Source organism: Erinaceus europaeus, chromosome 20 (assembly GCF_950295315.1).
Source record: "Erinaceus europaeus chromosome 20, mEriEur2.1, whole genome shotgun sequence".
In the NCBI taxonomy this organism is placed as follows: Eukaryota; Metazoa; Chordata; class Mammalia; order Eulipotyphla; family Erinaceidae; genus Erinaceus; species Erinaceus europaeus.
The window spans coordinates 19,734,953-19,754,021 of record NC_080181.1 but is presented as its reverse complement, the minus strand read 5'-3'; the positions used below and the strand labels follow the sequence as shown (position 1 = coordinate 19,754,021).

General features: G+C 45.3%; 1 protein-coding gene across 2 annotated transcripts in view; it reads left to right on the top strand.

Annotated features, from left to right (window-relative positions):
* Positions 1 to 19,069, top strand: part of TTC12 (tetratricopeptide repeat domain 12) — a 52,650-nt gene that overhangs the window by 16,026 nt on the left and 17,555 nt on the right. For both annotated transcript variants that reach the window (XM_060180048.1, XM_060180049.1), the window contains 7 exons: positions 627 to 686; positions 5,552 to 5,623; positions 8,890 to 8,950; positions 10,714 to 10,902; positions 12,277 to 12,346; positions 14,370 to 14,458; positions 18,252 to 18,420. In XM_060180048.1, coding sequence (XP_060036031.1) covers positions 627 to 686; positions 5,552 to 5,623; positions 8,890 to 8,950; positions 10,714 to 10,902; positions 12,277 to 12,346; positions 14,370 to 14,458; positions 18,252 to 18,420 — 710 coding nt within the window. The remainder of the gene's footprint in view (positions 1 to 626; positions 687 to 5,551; positions 5,624 to 8,889; positions 8,951 to 10,713; positions 10,903 to 12,276; positions 12,347 to 14,369; positions 14,459 to 18,251; positions 18,421 to 19,069) is intronic.

Here is a 19,069-nt window from a genome sequence, read left to right as displayed (position 1 = left end):
GACAGATATGTTGGGGCGGGAGGGGGACCCTTCCAGGATCCTTCTTTGCTTTGCTGTTCACCCTGGGAGACTGACTCCTGTAAAATCCAGATATTCTTCTGGGTTCAGCTTCACTAAAGTCCTTGTACAGAAATTTCTACAAATCTGCTCTCTCCCTTGTGGTTTACTGCTTCTCCCTTCTGCCCCTTCACTTCTACCAGGACAGAAAGTGGCTGTCCACTGTTAGTGGTGCCTATCCCCTGGGATTCTGTGACATCTCCTATAGGGTTTCCATAGCCTGCCCCTCACCTGGTCAGTACCTCCTTGTTAAACTCCAGTGCTTTGATCCCCAGGGCCATATGTACTTACAGGACAGGTACTCTGGCTTCTCTCCCTCTCCTGAGAAACTCTACCTCATATGAAATAAATCGAATGAACTTGTACAAAATGAAGAAGGCTGTCATTAAACTCTGAGCAGTTACTCAGTGTAAGTGGGGTCATCTGTTTCTTGCTGGGACTGTGGCTAATACAAGGAGGGACCAGGGACCCCTCCCTGTTCCTCTGTCCAGCTGTTCTTTCTGTGTTGACAGAAGACTGTGTTTGCTGCAGAGTTGTGTGTGAATATCACTTTTCCTGTGTCGTTCTAGGCTTATATCAAACTTGGGGACTACCAGAAAGCAGTGGTGGACTGTGACTGGGCTCTTAAGGTAAGAGGCTATTTCCTCTCCCACTAGATGGAGCTGCGTTTGTTGGGCTGCATCTCTGAGTCCAAAGTGAATGCAAGGGCACCCTGGTGTGTCCTGCTGGGGACAACCTTTGGCACTGCAGCCAGGACCTCAGGTGACAGTGCTCCTCAAGTGCCAAGCTTGTAGTAAGCTCTCAAAAGGAGCCGCTGCCTACTGTAACGCTTACCCTTGACACTTCACTTTGACAAGTGTGTTTCCACAATGCTGTCATTCTCTCTCACCCGTTTCTGCTTCTTCCCCTCCATCTAACAATGTGGAAATATTTGACTGTTGGGGAAGTTGTGACATGTTTTTGTAGGCTTTCCTATGCAAAAAATGAGTCATGACTTTTCCTACAACCCAATATATTCCAGAAGTCTCTCTTTATGGAGAGATAATCAAAAAAAGAAAAAAGAAAGAAAGAAAGAAAGAAAGAAAGAAAGAAAGAAAGAAAGAAAGAAAGAAAAAGAATTGCTGTTCTTCAGCCTGGACACTCATCAGACTTCAGTCACATACATCGTGCCACAGCAAATATCAAAGGCAGAAAGAGGAGGTAGAAATATTGAGTTTCTCAAAGAAAAATCTCATTATTGCTTTTTTGTCCTTTCTATTTTTATTTGACAAGACAGAAATTGAGAGAGGAGGGGAGATAGAGAGAAGGAGAGAAAGATAGACAGACACCTGTAGACCTGCCTCACTACTCGTGAAGCGGACCCCCTGCATGCAGGGCACCGAGGCTCAAACCTGGGTCCTTGCACATGGTGATCTGTGTGCTACCACCCGGCCCCCTCATGGGCACTTCTTAGGGTCATTATTTCAGATGATGAAATCATTTACCCATATTCCACCTCCTCTTCCTGCCTTTTGTTATGGCAGCTTTAACTAAATCATCCAATCCAATGTTTCTGTGACTTCCTCACTGAAGGGCTGCCAATAGCAGAGGAAATTAATGTAAGTCCCTGGAGGGTATAAGTGGAGGAAAAAACCCACAGGATTAATTTTTAGCTGTGCGTTTTAACTGAAAATCCTTGCAAAGTTTGCATGGCATACCATACAACTTAGTTCTTATAATCAGTATCATCATATTAGTTTAACTGATAATCAAGGAGAAATTCTGGTGCTGCAATCCCCCCCCTGAATGAAACTCAGCTGGTGACTATGAAATCATGCATGTATGAGGCCTCAACTCCACTGAAAGAAAGAAAAGGAAAAAAAAAAAATGAAAGCATTGTCCAAAGATGTCAGTGTCAGGTTCCCCACACTGATTTTTAGTTTTATTCACTGTTACTTTTTCAACCATGGTCTCTTTTTTCTACCAGTCTGTCAGAGAAGAGAAGTAAGGACATTTCCTGTGGTTGTCCCAACAATAAAAGCAAAGGCACCATTTGCCACCTGCTGTCCTGCAGCCATCTCTTGAGCCTGCTTGCTTTCTGTTTCTGTTGCTTTCAATACACTCTTACTTCCACTTTTCTGACAGCAAAACCAAAACTCAGAGATTAATCAGGTAACCACTCTGTGCAGGATCACACAGCTAATGATGATCTACCTGTAGACCAATACTCTTTTTAAAAATTATTTATATAAGAGAGAGAAAGAAACAGCGAGCAAAGCACTGATAAACTCTGGTTTATGGTAGTACTAGGGATTGAGCCTGGGACCTCAGAGCCTCAGGCATGAATGTATCTTTGCAGAATCATTATGCTATCTCCCCAGCCCTATAAACCAAGACTCTTTTTTTAAAAAAATATTAATTTATTTTCCCTTTTGTTGCCCTTGTTTTTTTATTGTTGTAGTTATTGTTATTGTCGTCGTTGTTAGATAGGACAGAGAGAAATGGAGAGAGGAGGAGAAGACAGAGAGGGGGAGAGAAAGATAGACACCTGCAGACCTGCTTCACCGCCTGTGAAGTGACTCCCCTGCAGGTGGGGAGCCGGGGACTCGAACCGGGATCCTTATACTGGTCCTTGTGCTTTGCACCACCTGCGCTTAACCCACTGCACTACCACCGGACTCCCAATAAACCAAGACTCTTAACCTCTCTGCTGAAGCCTAAACCTTATAATCTACTCCCCCAGGGTATGGATCTCACTTCCTACTTACAAGAAATAAGATCTCTCTCTTTCTGGGTTTTTCCGAGTCTTTTTTCTGGTCAGAAAAGAACCAAAGTAGTCACTATGCTGTCTCAGAGTAACACGCTGACCTGTTCCCTAATGTTCATTGAAGCACAGTGCAATTAACAGTGAAACTGAGGCAAAGCCACTCCAGCAGAACGGACATTTAAAAAAAAAAGTACTGACACTCAGCAACCAATGTTGTGAAATGCCTAGGGAATCTCCCAGTTGAGAAGATGTAGGTAAATACTTAGAGGGACGAAAACATAGACATGTATGAAGTGTTCTAAAAACTTACTTGGATGCTTTATATAAAGACTGTGGATTGAAAGAAAAAAGTTCCACTCTTTGAAAGTAATAATATATCAATCGTGAATGTCGGTGACACTCCATTATTAATAGTATTAGCACCTTCGTGTCATTTTAATCTTTTCTGACACTTTTGAATTGGCAGACAAGCCCATGCAATGATATTTCAAGACTGATGTTCTCTGCCAAAGAAGATGGGGTAGCAAAGCTGGTTCAGCTCAGAGCAGCATCATTTCTTGCCAGAGAGAACCCTTCCTGTACAATCAGGGCACCTGCCTCTGAAGACAAAGATTCCTTTTAAGGGACCCTGGGGTCCACCTGAGAAAATCTTGGTGGGGGTTGACACATGATGGTCAAAGGAAAAAGAGCCTATTAGTGAGGAAACCCACTAGCAACCCTCTGTGTCAGTGTCTAAGGATGGTGATGTCGCCCGGCACCCTTTATCATGATGCACAGTGGCCTTGGATAAGCCCTGAGGCTGGCCTTTCCCCTGTTGTCACTCCCAGGTTGCGCCAGGGAAGGCTTATGAGTGGTGAGACAGTGTTGCAGGTGTCTCTCTGTCTTCTCTTTACCTTCCTCTCTTCCCTCTTGATTTCTGGCTATCTCTATCCAATAAATAAAGATAATAAAAAATATATTTTGTGGTCTGGGAGGTAGTGCAGTGGATAAAGCATTAGACTCTCAAGCATGAGGTCCTGAGTTCAATGCCTGGCAGCACATATACCAGAGTTATGTCTGGTTCTCTCTCTACTCCTATGTTTCTCATTAACAAATAAATTTAAAACCTTAAAAATGTATATATAAATAAATAATATATATATATCTTTTTTTTTTAACTAGAGCACTGCTCAGCTCTGGTTTATGGTGGTGCAGGGGATTGAACTTGGGACTTTGGAGCCTCAGGCATGAGAGTCTCTTTGCATAACTGTTAAGCTATCTACCCCTGCCCTAAAAATATATGTTTAAAAAGAGAGAGAGAGGGGAGGAGGGAGGTAGAAAGGGAGAGAAAAAGAGACACCTGTAGCACTGCTCTAACACTCATGAAGCTTCCCCCATGTAGGTGGGAACTGGGGGCTGGAACCTAGATCCCTGTGCATGGTAATGTGTGTGCTTAGCCAGGTGTGCCACTGCCCAACCCCCTGCCACAAGGCTTCTAGGAGACAATTCCCGTGGACATTCAGACTTGCTGCCGGTGCACCGCATGGCAGAGGAGAACAGCACCATAGTCTTCTTGTAGCCGCTGTGACTGTTACTGCTGTTCTCTGAGCAGCCAAGCAGGAAATGACAGTCCCAAACATGCATCTAGAAAAGCCTCTCCCAAGATAACAATGATTATTATTACCTTTCTTTAAATTATCTCTGTTGTGCAAAATGGACTGCCATTGTGCTAACTGCAGCGGCGGCGGCCAATACTGTATTACCAGTGCTGCACTGTTTCCCTGCATTTCCTGCTCAGCAAAGCCTGTGGCACTACTATCACCTTCGCTTTCCACATGAGGAGAATGAACACCAGAACAATTAGGTGGCATGGTCAGGGTCCCACTCTCTGAGCTGCAGGCCAGGGGTTCACCAGCACTCTTAGACTCCTGAGTTTGTACCTTTAGTTTCTTTTCATCAGAAACCCTTCAGCATCCAACTTAGCTCAGTGACTTGTACATAAAAGGGGTTCGGTTCGTTAACTGGATATAATTTTAAATTATAGCTTATGTGTCTGTGTTAAATCATTCCCTCTGGAGCTATAGTAATTAGAGCAGGCAGGACCAGGGCTCTCTGTGCAAATGGCATAGACTCCGTCATAAATCTCAGTCCTGCCTTTTGAAGGGGCATCCCTCCTGGTCTTGTGTGATAAAAACTCACATTCCCAGTGTACTCGTTTTTTTTATTTCAGAGGGGAACTCTTGGACCTACTAAAAGGTAATAGCAACCTCAGCCATTTCCGCAGAGGAAATTTTCCCTGTGTCTAGTAAGCCCGACGTTTTCAAACCTGGCTGTGCATTGCATCATCTGGAGAGCCTTAGAAATGACCGATGCTCGAGCCCTGCCCCGGAGCATAACTCAGTGTGTACGGGATTCAGTGTGGTCATCACAACCTTCACAGGCACCCCCAACAACTCCAATGTTGAGCCAAGGTCAAGAGCTCTTCTAAAGGAAGACTTTCTGGTTTGTTTCCTGATTGAGTCTCACTACACAGAAAGGAGGACTGGCCAGTGTCATTAATTTAGGTGACAGATCACCTACTTAGGCACCCCAGCTCCTTGCCAGCATCAATTAGCTTGGTCACAGTTGCACAGAAAGTTTGAATAATGGACTCTCAGTAGCTGTCCTGACAACTGCATCTCTGCCCTAATGATCAGCGAGGCAGTTAGGGGAGGAGCCAGTGGCTTCAGACCTTCCAAAACATCTGATCAGTCATTCTCTTTCATGCAGTGTGATGAGAAATGTACCAAGGCATATTTTCACATGGGGAAAGCCCACCTGGCTCTGAAGAACTACAGCGAGGTAAGTTCTTGGAGGAGATAAGTGTTAAGTTTGCTCTTGGAGCTGCGTTTCAGGTTGTCGTGGAGGAGAGCCCCGGTCCTCCAAGTTGCTTGGCTAGGAATCCAGCTCTTAGTATTTCTCAAGGCACATTTTTAAATCTTAGAGTTGAGAAGGATGCTGGGTACTATCCTGTGATCCTTTCTGCAATAGCTGCCGGTGTTTACTCAGCCTCAAGAGGAGTGTCTCTAGACACTCTAGAGACTAGAGAAAAGACATATAAGCAAACAGAGGAGGACAAAAAATCATCTTTGTAATCTCACCCAAAAGAACCCACACAGATACGTAGACACACTGAGATGTTACAGACTGGCAAGCTGCTCCATTGCGATGCCCTTTACATCCCTAACAAGCCACCTAAGCAAAGTGTCCAGTTCGGTCGATTTTAGTTTACTCAGAACCATGCACCCATCAACACAGTCAAGTTTACAACATTTTTGTCACGTTCCCCCAATAATCCTTTACCCTTAAGTGTTGATTGTGTGGCGTGTTGGGTGGCAATAAGTGTTACTAAGAAAACAGAGTCTGGAAGCAGCGTAGGTGAGGTTGGCTTTCTGTAGCTTGTTCTGGGCTGGCCGATCTGAAGGAAGGGCAGGGGTGGACTGAGCAGCTGTGTGGACCTGTAATGGAGGCATAGCTCACGCGAGGGATCGCCAGGACGGAGCAAGCATTGAGCAGAGTGAAAGGAGGGGAGGCTAGCAGCTGGAAGGGGGTGGGTGAGCACGGAGCTTTGGGGCCTTTTAAAAGCTTTGGAAAGGAATCTGCTTGTTACCTTGAGCTGGCAGCACTGGAGTGTTTTAAGTAAAGGAGTAAAATGACTTATTTTTTAAGAGGGTCACTCTGACTGCTGTGTCATGAAGATGTATTGGCACAGTAAGAAAAGAACAGAGAACCAGTTAGAAGTGGACTGCAATAAATTACCCAGGTGAGAGGTGACAGTGGCTTAGACCAGCTTGTTAATGATGGAAGTGATGCATGATGGGATTTGGGGTATACAGTGACCTTGAAGTCAGCAGGAATTTCTGAGAGATGAGTCTAGAATTGAAAAGAAATTCAACCCCTTTGTCAGTTTGGGTTGCTACAGTAAAATATCATACAACAGTGGCTGAAACAACATTTTTATTTTTCCAGTTCTAGAGGCTTGGGAAGGCCAAGATTCAGTGTCATGTCTAGTCTGACTTCTGCTTCACAGCAGAAGCAATCAATCTCTTTAGGGTTTTTTGCATAAAAGGCTAATTCCATGGGTAATGACTTCACCCTCATGACAAAAGACCTCCCCCAAAACCCCAGCTCCAAATCCCACCCCATTGAGGGTTAGGTTTCAACTGTAAGTGGGAGGACATTTTGTCTATAGAATTCACCATGTTTAATATATATATATATATATATATATATATATACTTCTTCCCAGTGACATTCTTTTGTTTTAAGATTTATTTATTTATTTATCTATTTATTTATTTATGAGAGAGAATGAACCAGAGTATCACTCTGATATATACGGCATTAAGGGATCAGACTCAGGACCGCATACATGAAAGTCTGGCACTTTACCTGCTATGCCAGCTCCCAAGTTACTAATATTCTATTTATTTATTTATTTACTTGTCTCCAGGGTTATTGCTGGGGCTCAGTGCCTGCACTACGAATCCACTGCTCCTGGAGGCCATTTCTTCCCTTTTGTTGCTCTTGTTGTTTATCGTTTTGTTGTTGTTATTGCTGTCATTGTTGTTGGATAAGACAGAAAGAGAAATGGAGAGAGGAGGGGAAGACAGAGAGGGGGAGAGAAAGATAGATACCTGCAGACCTGCTTCACTGCTTGTGAAGTGACCCCCCCTGCAGGTGAGGAGCCGGGGGCTCCAACCGGGATCCTTACACCGGTTTGTGCTTCGCACCATGTGCGCTACTGCCCAGCCCCCTACTATTCTGTTTTAATACAAAGCTTTTCCCTTCAACTGTCTTTCTTTATTTCCCTCTTTCTTTCTTTCCTTCTGTCTCTCTCTCTCTTTTTTTTCTTGAGGATCCAAACCATTACTATTCCTAGACTGACTTTGACTTCCTTATTCAGAGAGAGAGGGAGAAGGGAAAGGGAACTAGGGGAGGGGAAGGGAGATGGAGAAGGGGAGGGAGAAAGGTGAGGAAAAAATGAGAGAGGGGGAGAGGGAGAGAGACTATATCACCAGAGATCTTCCCTGGTACTGTGACATCCCCATGTGATAACTGGGACCTGAACCTGGGCTACATGCATAGCATCCCTACCTGGTGAGCCACCTCTCCAGCCCTTATAGTTCATTTCTTTACCATAGTTTCCAGCTGAGGCTTGAGCCATCAGGATATCTTCAAAACATTCTGAACTAGTTGTTTTTATCCTCTGGGCAATACCTGATATGCCTGAGGAGAGTACTGCACACACACACACACACACACACACACACACACACACACACACACACACACACAGAGCTAGAATCTGTTTCTAGAAACTAACTAGCAGTTTCCTTAGCGAGAAACCCTTCCGCCTCCGCTCAAGTTTTCTAGCCAGCTTGTGCATTTTAATATTTTACTTGTTTTTTTTTTTTTTTTTTTTTTAACCAGAGCACTACTCAGCTCTGGATTATGGTGGTGCAGGGGATTGAACCTGGGACTTTGGGGCCTCAGGCATGAGAGTCTGTTTGTATAACCATTATGCTATCTAGCCCCCAACCCCCAACCCCCCCACCCCCCACCAGCTCTTGTGGCCAGTGATGCTGGCCTGTGACCTGGTGCTGACACTCTGCAGCACTGTGCATTAAAGGAGGCATTTCTCTCTGCCCACCCCCTAGTCTCTGTCAACAGCGGTTCCCTTTTCATTTGTTCCTTACTCCCCCTGGGCATGTCTAGCAGGTAACCTCCTGTTCTCTCCCAGTGCAAATATCACATCTAAGTTTTGCATTTGCTTTATGATTATTCCTATCACAGCCCAGACACTATCCCCAAGCTTTTAGGACTGTGTATTTTCCATCAGGCTGCATTGACTGCAGGACTTTTAAAAATAAATCTTGAGACAGTGCCCGCCGCCTCACTGAACCAGAGAAGCCTAAAGAACGTCTCAAACGCCCACTATGTTGCCCAGACCCACAGCCCACTCTGGGAGCAGGAGGGACTAATGAAAGAGCCAGCCCTGTGGTACCCAGCATCCCCGTTGTCATCAGCACCCCAACCACTCTTTAAGGCCTTGTTCTGTTTTCCAGTCCAGAGAGTGTTTTCAGAAGATCTTAGAAATAAGCCCCAAGCTGCAGACACAGGTGAAAGGTGAGAATGTTCCTGCTGCCGCCCTGCCTTTGAATTCCACTTCCCCCTTTGTGCTTAGCCCTGTGGTGCTTTCTAGGCCGGCTCTGCACTTGGCCTCAAAGCCATAGCCCTGTCTGCATGCTCAAACCCCCCACCTGGACTGGCTGCCCTGCTCCTCTGCCTTCTGTCCTCCCCCTTAGATCTTTGCCTCCTCCTGCACCATCACTCAGAGCCTTCTTGATGGGAGAACTCTGTACTTGGATCCCAGTATTCAAGAAGAGCTCTGGGTGGCTTCTGAAATTACCCTTGCTAAAGAAGAGTTTGAACTTGTTGTTGTTTATATTATGCACCAAGCCTTTTAAAAGATAAATATATTGGGAGTCAGGCGGTAGCGCAGCGGGTTATGTGCACATAGTGCAAAGTGCAAGGACCTGTATAAGGATCCTGGTTCAAGCCCCAGGCTCCCCACCTGCAGGAGAGTCACTTCACAAGCGGTGAAGCAGGTCTGCAGGTGTCTTATCTTTCTCTCCCCCTCTCTGTCTTCCCCTCCTCTCTCCATTTCTCTGTCCTAGCCAACAACGATGATGACATCAATAAAACAACAAGGGCAACAAAAAGGGAATAAATAAATAAATATTTAAAAAATAAATAGATACATTTGTGGGAGTCGGGCAGTAGCGCAGCAGGTTAAGCGCATGTGGTAGGAAGCACAAGGACCGGCGTATGGATCCTAGTTCGAGCCCCCAGCTCCCCACCTGTAGGGGAGTCATGTCACAGGCGGTGAAGCAGGTCTACAGATGTCTATCTTTCCCCCTCTCTGTCTCCCCTCCTCTCTCCATTTCTCTCTGTCCTATCCAACAACGAGGACATCAGTAACAACAATAATAACTATAACAATGAAAAACAAGGGCAACAAAAGGGAATAAATACATAAATAAATAAATTTAAAAATGTTTAACTTTCTTTTAAATATATATATTTAAATTTTAAATTATTTTTATTTATTTTCCCTTTTGTTGCCCTTGTTTTTTATTGTTGTTGTAGTTATTATTGTTATCACTGATGTCATCATTGTTAGATAGGACAGAGAGAAATGGAGAGAGGAGGGGAAGACAGAGGGGGAGATAAAGACAGACACCTGCAGACCTGCTTCACCGCCTGTGAAGGGTCTCCCCTGCAGATGGGGAGCCGGGGCGGGGGGATCGAGTCGGGATCCTTACACCGGTCCTTGCACTTCATACCACATGCGCTTAACCCACTGGGCTACTGCCTGACTCCCATATTTAAAATTTAAATGTATTTTATAGTATAGAGAGAGGTTGAATGGGACGGGGGAGATAAAAAGAAAAAGAGAGACACCTGCACTACTGCTTCACCACTCATGAAGCTTCCCCACTGCAGGTGGGGCTTGGGACCGGGTTCTTGCAGTGCACTGTAATGTGCGCACTCAACCAAGTGGGCCACCACACGGACCCTCGCTGAGGCCTTTCACCTGCATGATTTTACCACCCCATGAGCCAACTTTTTCACTCTTTTTACTTCAGATAGAGAAAGAGAGAGAGAGGGAGGGACTGCAGCACCAGAACTCCCCCGGTGTTGTGGTACTCCCATGGGCTCAAGCCTGACAAGACTCATGCCCTACTGGGTGAGCTGTCTCCTAGCCCGAACTTGAATTATCTTCATGCTGTATCCATCTCTGCCACCCAGTCTAATATAAATGGTGTTTAGTTACAGTTTTGTTGTTGTTGTTGTTGTTGTTTTTAATTTCTTTCTCATTTTACTAGATTACCTGAACCAAGTCAATCTCAAGGAGAAAGCAGACCTTCAAGAGAAGGAAGCCCATAAATATCTGGATTCAGGAAAGAACACGGCCGTGACAACCAAAACTCTCCTGGAGAGTCTTTCCAAGTCTGATCAGAATCCCTTGTTCTACGCAGGGGGGATTGAGATCCTGACTGGAATGATGAAGGACTGTAAGCCGGAGATGGATGTGAACCACACCTCTGCCCCCAGTGTAGTCGTGTAAAAGGACAGGGCTTAGAAGTCTGCCCTTAGGAGGCAAAACATCCCTTCCTCCCCTTGTCCCTTCCTTCTTTCTTTCCTTCCGTCCTCCCACAAACTCTGAATGAAGATCTGGTAGCATGTGGATGCTAAAGGAGGACCATAAAAAATAAGAGCCCACCCCAACTCTGTCCTCAGAGCACGCCTCGACTCAACACATGCATTCAACCACACAAAACACACTCCCCAGACACATCATTCCACACTTGCTTATATCACACACTCTCAGCGTCTATGCTAATATCACATACTACACACACCTACCCCTCACACCTGGCCCCCACATCCTGCACATACCCTGTGTGTATCCCCCACACACCCCATGTACAGCCCAGACATTCAGTATTACCCCCACAAGCCTCCCTCCCACTGGAGGAATGGAAGACTGGTCTTTGTAGGATAAACTGTAAAGCTCACTGCAATGATACTGAATGGCTCTTTAGGGCACGACAATCATTTTGGAGCAAACCTCAACTTTCCTCTTAACCAGACCCTGCAGGGTCTCAGGAGTTCTTGTGCATGGAGAGCAGGGCTTAAACCATATCTGGTGCTGAGTGACAGAAAGTTTATTCCACAAATAGATGGATCCTCTGCCTTCCCGTTAGTGTACAACAGAGGGTGATCATTTGCATCCACAGTTGTTTCTTAGAGATTATAGGTTACTCTCTAGTGCTGGAAACAGATTCAAAACGAGTGTGTTTTAAAATAGACGGATCGGGAGTCGGGCGGTAGTGCAGCGGGTTAAGCACACATGGTGCAAAGCACAAGGACTGGCATAAGGATCCTGGTTCAAGTCCCCAGCTCCCCACCTGCAGAGGAGTCGCTTCACAGGAAGTGAAGTAGCTCTGCAGGTGTCTATCTTTCTTTCCCCCCTCTCTGTCTTCCCCTCCTCTCTCCATTTCTCTCTGTCCTATCCAACAACGATGATATCAATAACAACAACAATAATAACTACAATAAAAAAAAAAACAAGGGCAACAATAAAACAGACACATCTACCAGTTCTTTCTGAAGGTTGAGCAACTCCTGGAGACCTTTGGTTACAGAATGAAGAGTGTTAGAAAGCCCGTAAGGCTGTCCTGCTCAGCTCTCCTCTGAGCAGACGATCCCTCACTGTGCCACCTCCAGGTTCCAGAACGCACAGCCGTTTCTTTCTCCCACAGACAATGCATCTGGTGACCTTGACCTTCTTCAGTGGGTTTCTCATGATCAGTTGGCTGTGTTGCAGCTGCACCTCAGCCAGACAGTTCAGGGGTGTCATGTTGTTTCCCATAAATTTGTTTCAGGCACAGAACGAACTTTATTCAGGACACACGGTGGATTCAGCATCATCATTGAGAATGAGGTCATAAGAAGGTAGGCACGCTTGTGAGACAGCCCAGCATCACAGAAGGAAGGAAAAAAGGGGCAAGAGTCTCACAGGCAGTCTTCACTGCCAACCAGTGCTAGTGGTCCTGACAGGTCAGGCAACCACACACACAGCCCTTCAACTCTGAGCCTCGGGCAAGTTGAATTAGACCACAGTGAACAATTAGAAACTGCAGAGATCAGCACAACTCTCCCAAGATTCCGGCAAACATTTCAGAGCCAGAGAAATCACCCTCTTTGCTGATTTCTCACTTTTTTTTTTTTTCCAAGACCTTATTCTTTCCCTCTTCAAGAATTTGCTAGGGGTGCTGGCAGTGGCACACCTGTTTAAGTGCATGTAGTACTGACAGTGAGGGCCCGTGCAAGGATCTGGGTTCAAGCCCCTGGGTCCCCCACCTGCATGGGGGGAAGCTTCACAAACAGCAAAGCAGGTCTGCAGGTGTCTTTTTTTTTTTTTAGCTTTATTACTTTATTTATTGGATAGAGACAGCCAGAAATTGAGAGGGAAAGAGGTGATAGAAAGGGTGACAGAAAGATACCCACAGCCCTGCTTTACCACTTGTGAAGCTTTCTCCCTGCTGGTGAGGACCAGGGGCTCGAACTTGGTTCCTTGCGCACTGTAACATGTGCACTCAACCAGGAGCACCACCACCTGGCCCCCAAGTGTCTATTTTTCTTTCCACATTTCTTTTTTTAATTTTTTTTAGGTTTTCTTAAAATTTATTCCCTTTTGTTGCCCTTGTTGTTTTATTGTTGTTGTTATTGATGTCATTGTTGTTGGATAGGACAGAGAGAAATGGAGAGAGGAGGGGAAGACAGAGAGGGGAGAGAAAGACAGACACCTGCAGACCTGCTTCACCGCCTGTGAAGTGACTCCCCTGCAAGTCAGGTGGGGAGCCAGGGGCTCGAACTGGGGTCTTTATTCTGGTCCTTGTGCTTTGCACCATGGGCGCTTAATCTTTCAACCCTCTTTCAACCTTTCTATATCCCCCTCTCTCAATTTCTCTTTGTCCTACCCAATAAAATGGAAAAAAAATAGCCACCAGGAGCAGTGAATTCATAGTCTTGGAACCGAGCAATAACCCTGGAAAGAGATTAAAAAAAAAGGAAGAAAGATTTGCTGCTTAGGGCAGGGAAGATAGCATAATGGATATGCAAATAGACTCTTATGCCTGAGGCTCCGAAGTCCCAGATTCAATCCCCTGCACCACCGTAAACCAGAGCTGAGCTGTGCTCTGGTGTTAAAAAAAAAAAAAAAAAAGATTTGCTGATCATATCAGGATATAGATTAGCCAGGTCTGGCTGATCCCATTTATAATTTCATCTGCTGAGAGACCCAGATGGGAAGAAAAATAATTTTTTTTACAGTTTTTGCTTTATTATTATTTGCTGTTGTTTTTGCTCTGCTGTGATTGCTAAGACTGTGAACCCCATGGAGAGCAGGGCATGAGCACACACTTGCATGTGGGAGTGGTCTTTGAACCCTAAGTGGCCTGCTGCCCAGCGTGGTTCACTAGCCCCATGGTTGTTGCCACCCACCACCTTTGTTCAGTGCTCCCTCCTTGTGACCTGGTTTCCTCCGCCACCATCTTTGTTCCTGAAACCACCATCCAGAGCTTAGCAGTCCATATATCCTGGTCACCTGCTGCTCTGCATAGTCAAATAACATTTTTCTTTTTAGTAAACTCAGAGCCTCACACATGCACAATACATCAGTGAACAGCCTTCCTGGGCCAAGTGTTCTATTAGGGAGAGAGAAAGAGGAGAGAGACATCACAGCACTGCTCCACCATCCATAGAGCTCCCTGGTACAGAGCACAGTGCTGGGGCTTGAACCCAGGGCCTCACACACAGCAAGGTATATGTTTTACCACTGGGCGAGCCATCCCTCGACCCCTGAAGTAGCTGTCTCAAACCTGTAGTCAAGGAGTATAAAGGTGAGATAAAACCAATGGAGAAGTAGGTCCAGGGGGACCCCAGTTTGAACACTACCCTTCTTGGTCCATCCTAGGTGCTTTTCCACAGCAAGGAAAGATGCGGTGGAAGAGATGGTGTGCGTGGCTGTCCTCCAGCTCTGGAAGGCTGTGTGCATTGATAATGGTAAGTCTGCCACATCACCCTCAGCCTTGTGACTGCCCTGTAAACGCAGGAGCCCTGCACAGGCATGACTGTTTCCCTGGCCTCCCAGGCCAGACCCTGGAGAGCTGATATCTAGATGCCGCCACCCGCACGCTAGCAGGGCGTGTACTGCTGTTACATCCCTGGCATCTCCAGCCGCCTTCCTGCACAGTGAGCATCAAGTGTGGCTTCAACGCCTAGTCACTTTCCCTGCCCTTTGCAGACTCATAACTTCTGCCCATGTGTTGCAGTAGATTGCACAGTTTTCCTTTTCCTGTCCAGCTGAAAATATCTAGCATTCCTTTCTTGCTGAGCACAGTACCCATGTCAGCAGTGTAAGACTGACTCCTGTCTCTGTTGGCTTCTCTTGACACCGATTAGTGGGTAGTAGCAGGACAGTGAAATGCTGCTGCGATTAGGCACAGCTTGTTAACTCTCCTTGGCTCTGTACATCTTAGCCTCTTCTGGGGCTTCCAGAGTTTTGAGTGCAGTTTTGCTTAGCACTTGTGTGACCTCGGTGTAAAGGAAAAAATGTAAATAGCTCTATTTTTTTTTTTTAAATAATAAAGGTGTTTTCTTAGGAAAAGACCCAACCTTGGACACAAAACACTGACAGTGGGAGTGGTGACAGCTGTGTTGTCTTTTCACAGAGATCCTTGGGGAGCCAGCAACAAAGCTACAAAACGCTGAGTATATTTAAAAAAAAAAAATACATTTCCCCCTCTACTTAGTAGACTAGAGGAATCATCTTAAACTTGAGAAAACTAGAGACGCGGAGGGCATTTTTCCTGGAGGGAACAACACTCAGGCCAACACCACCACTGGGATGCCCTGTTCCTCTGCAGGCCGCTGAGCCAGCCCCGTGGTCTTTCTCTTGCCGTGGGTAGGAAGACAGGACTTGGAACAAAACTCCTTCTCTGTAGCCCTGGCTTGCGAGTCTCTATCTAGCTTTGCTTGCTCCGAAGGTCAGGCTCATATTTTTCTTTAATCTATAAACATTACTGTCAGACACAGTCTGATGTAAATCCCCTTTTTTCCAGTGAAAAAAAATCTTTGTATCTCCAAGTCATCGAATACAAAGCAGTTTATTTAAAAGGACAAGGGAGGGGCGAGGCTGTGGTACACCTGTTTAAGAGCACACATGATAGTGCGCAAGGACCCAGGTTCAAGCCCCTGGTCCCCACCTGCGGGTGGGGGGGAAGGGAGCTTCACAAGTGGTGAAGTAGGGTGACAGGTGTCTCTTTGTCTCTTTCCCTCTCTGCCTCCTCCTCCCCTCTCAATTTCTCTGTTTATACCCAATTTTTTAAAAAAAAGGACAAAGGAAAACTGAAAAGCAAGGACATGAAAACATGTCTGTGAGATACTATTATTGAATGGGAGAGAGGAGCCAATTACAGGGGGGATGTATAAAAGTTTTACATTTTTTAATAGTTTTATTAGGGCAGGAGTGAGTTACAAGGCAATTGTTATATGAGTACAGTTCCTCATCTTTCCATGACACATGTCTGCACACCACGGCCACCTCCTGAGGTCCTCCCTTACCATGTGCACTAGGGACCCCACACCCACTCAGCCCCTTCCCCATGTCCCTCCCCAGCCATGACCTTTCTGCAACAGACCACAGCTAGTTCAAGTTGAGCTCTGGGGTTTCTTAAGTTCCACCTCTCAGTGAAATCATCTGGCATTCACCCTTCTCCCCCTGGCAGGTCTCATTTAACTTGATTCCTTCAAGTTCCATCCCAAATGATTTCATCATTTTAAATAACTAAGTAGTATTTCCATATATATATATATATATATATGTATATGTATATATATGTATATAGACACATTTCATAATCATTTACCTGTTATTGGACACCTGGGTTGCTTCTACATTTGCACTGTTACAAATTATGCAGCTGTAAACTTATGTATACAGAGATCTCTTTGGATAACTTCCTTGGAGAAGGATGACCTGGATGTAGGGTAGGTCCATTTCTAGTCTTCTAAGGTATTTCCAGACTGTCTTCCAGGGGAGTTGGACTAATTTATATTCCCACCAGCAGTGTGGAAATACACACACACACACACACACACACACACACATCCTCACCAATACTTGTGTCTGTCCTTTCTGATGTATTCCTTCTCACATATGTGAAGTAGTATTTCCTTGTTGTCTTTATTTGCATTTCTCAGGTAACCAGTGACTTTGAACATTTTTTCGTATGTGTGATGATCATCTGAATCCTCTTTGATGAACTTTCTGTCATGTCCTCTACCCATTGTTAATGCTTTTGTTGTTGTTGAGTTCTGTGGGTTCTTTATATACATTAGTTTTGAGCCCTTTGTCTGAGGTATGGCATGTAAAGATCTTCCATTGAGTAGGTTATCTATATGTTTTGGGGATGGTTTCTTTGTTGTGCAGAAGCTCTTTAATTTGATGCAGTCCCATTGATTTTTGTTTTAGTTTTCCTTGCTGTTAGACATGATTCCTCAAAGACATTTCTGAAGCAAAAAATAATGAAGTATTCTGCTGATGTTTTCTTCGTTGTATTGGATGGTTTCTGGTCTAACATCCAAGTCTTTGACTTTTGTTCATGATGATAAGTGGTGGTGTTTCATTCTTCTGCACATTTCAATCCAATTTTCCCAGCACCATTTGTTGAAAAGACTCTTCTTTCAATATTTAATGTTCTGGGCCCTCTTGTCAAAAATTAGTTGTCCATAGGTGTGGGGGAGGATGTGTAATATTTTAATATTATTCAAATTAGGGTTAAATAATGACTCCTTGGAGGGAGTGTGAGAAATGGAAGCTTTCATTTTCAGTCTTATACTACTTCTATGTTATTTGACTTGTTTAAATGAGTTCCTTTTCCTGTCTAGAAAATATATATATTAAGCAGGATCTGTTATGCTTTCATAGCTTAGTCTCTTCCTCTAGCCTGTGTCTCTGGCTGGCCTCCAACATACTCATGTACCTGATTAGAAAATGAGCCAGGTGAAAGAGGGGGCCCACACCCTGCAAAGCATGTATAGTCTCAAAAGGGCACGTGCTTTTTACCTTATGATTTCACATGAGAGGCAGGCTTCTAGAAAGAACTCAAATAGTTGCTTGAGACATAATATGAAAACTGATTTTCTGGAGAGTCCACAATGAAGTGGATCCCTTTCTCTTCCCTTGATTTCCCAGGAATGGCATAGCAAGGGGGTCTGACAGTAATGATGACAGTAGTGTGTGTGTGTGTGTGTGTGTGTGTGTGTGTGTGTGTGTGTGTGTGTGTGTGTGCGCGCGCGCGCGCGCTGCGCGCGCCATTCTATCTTTTTAAATTTTATTTATTCATTATTGAGTAGAGACAGAGAAAGTGAGAGGGAAAGAGGAGATAGAGAGGGAGAGAGACAGAGAGACACCTGTAGCCCTGCTTCACCACTCATGAAGCTTTTCCCCTGCGGGTGGGGACCAGGGACTTGAACTCGGGTCCTTGTGCACTGCTGTGTGTGCACTTTACCAGGTGTGCCACCGGCTGGCCCCACCATTCTCTATTCCTAAATATGACTAGACATTAACTCACTTAATCCTCATTACCACTCAGCAAGGTGAGACATCTTCCTCTCCTCGCTGAGGAACACAAGGTGGGTCATCTGGGTATTCTGACCTAGAATCCATGCCCTCACACATGATTACTCTGCCTGTCAGATGACGGGAGAATTGGGCTTCCCCTTGGCTTTGGGAGAGGCAGAGTGGTGTAGTGGCTGTTTCAACATGCACAGCAACCATTCCATTCTTCTGCAGAAGAGAACCAGCGCCTGCTCCTGATGAGCCCTGACACCAGCAGACTGCTACCTGCCCTCGTGGCCTCTGAGGTCCCAGGCATCCAGCAGCAGAGCCTGGCCCTGCTGCTCCAGCTCGCGCAGACAGAGAACGGACGTAACCTGATCATCGGCCACCTTGACCTCACCCGGTAAGATTTGGCAGCATCGGATCAATTGCCAATCAGATTGCCTGTCTGCCTCATCATTACTCTGAGGTGAGACAAGTCCTCAGACTATGGAGGATCAACAGCAGACGGGGTTTTTGAAAGAAATACTCGTTTCCTCATGAGGAGCTCTGAGACATGCTCCTCTCTGAACTTAGCACCCTGGACAGCTCCAGTTCTCCTGAGCAGCTCTTCTCTCACAGGTATTACAGACCAAAATGGAAGCACTTCCTGAGCCAGATTGGGGCCCCAGCCTTAGCACAGCTCGTTTCTTCTGCCTCTTTCACCTCTGTCTTGGCTCTACCCTACTCTCTCCTTCCTTTTCTCCTTTCATTCCTGTTTTACTCCGTATTTTTGCATGTCCTCAATCATTGCTGCAGCAAGGCGGGGTATCAATAAGCAAAACATCTCAAATGTTGTGTGCAGATCTGTCCAAAGCTTAAAGCACTAGGAAGAGAATGTGTCTCTCTCCTAAATAGACTTCATTAAAAATTACCACGCCACAGTAATTTTGCCCAGTGTTGTTCAGCCTAAGGATTATTAGTTTGAACATGATAAATTGTCATGTTATATCAAGAAGCCTGCATATTGGTAATTTTATAAGATTCAACCTACTGGAAATAGTAGCTGTGAT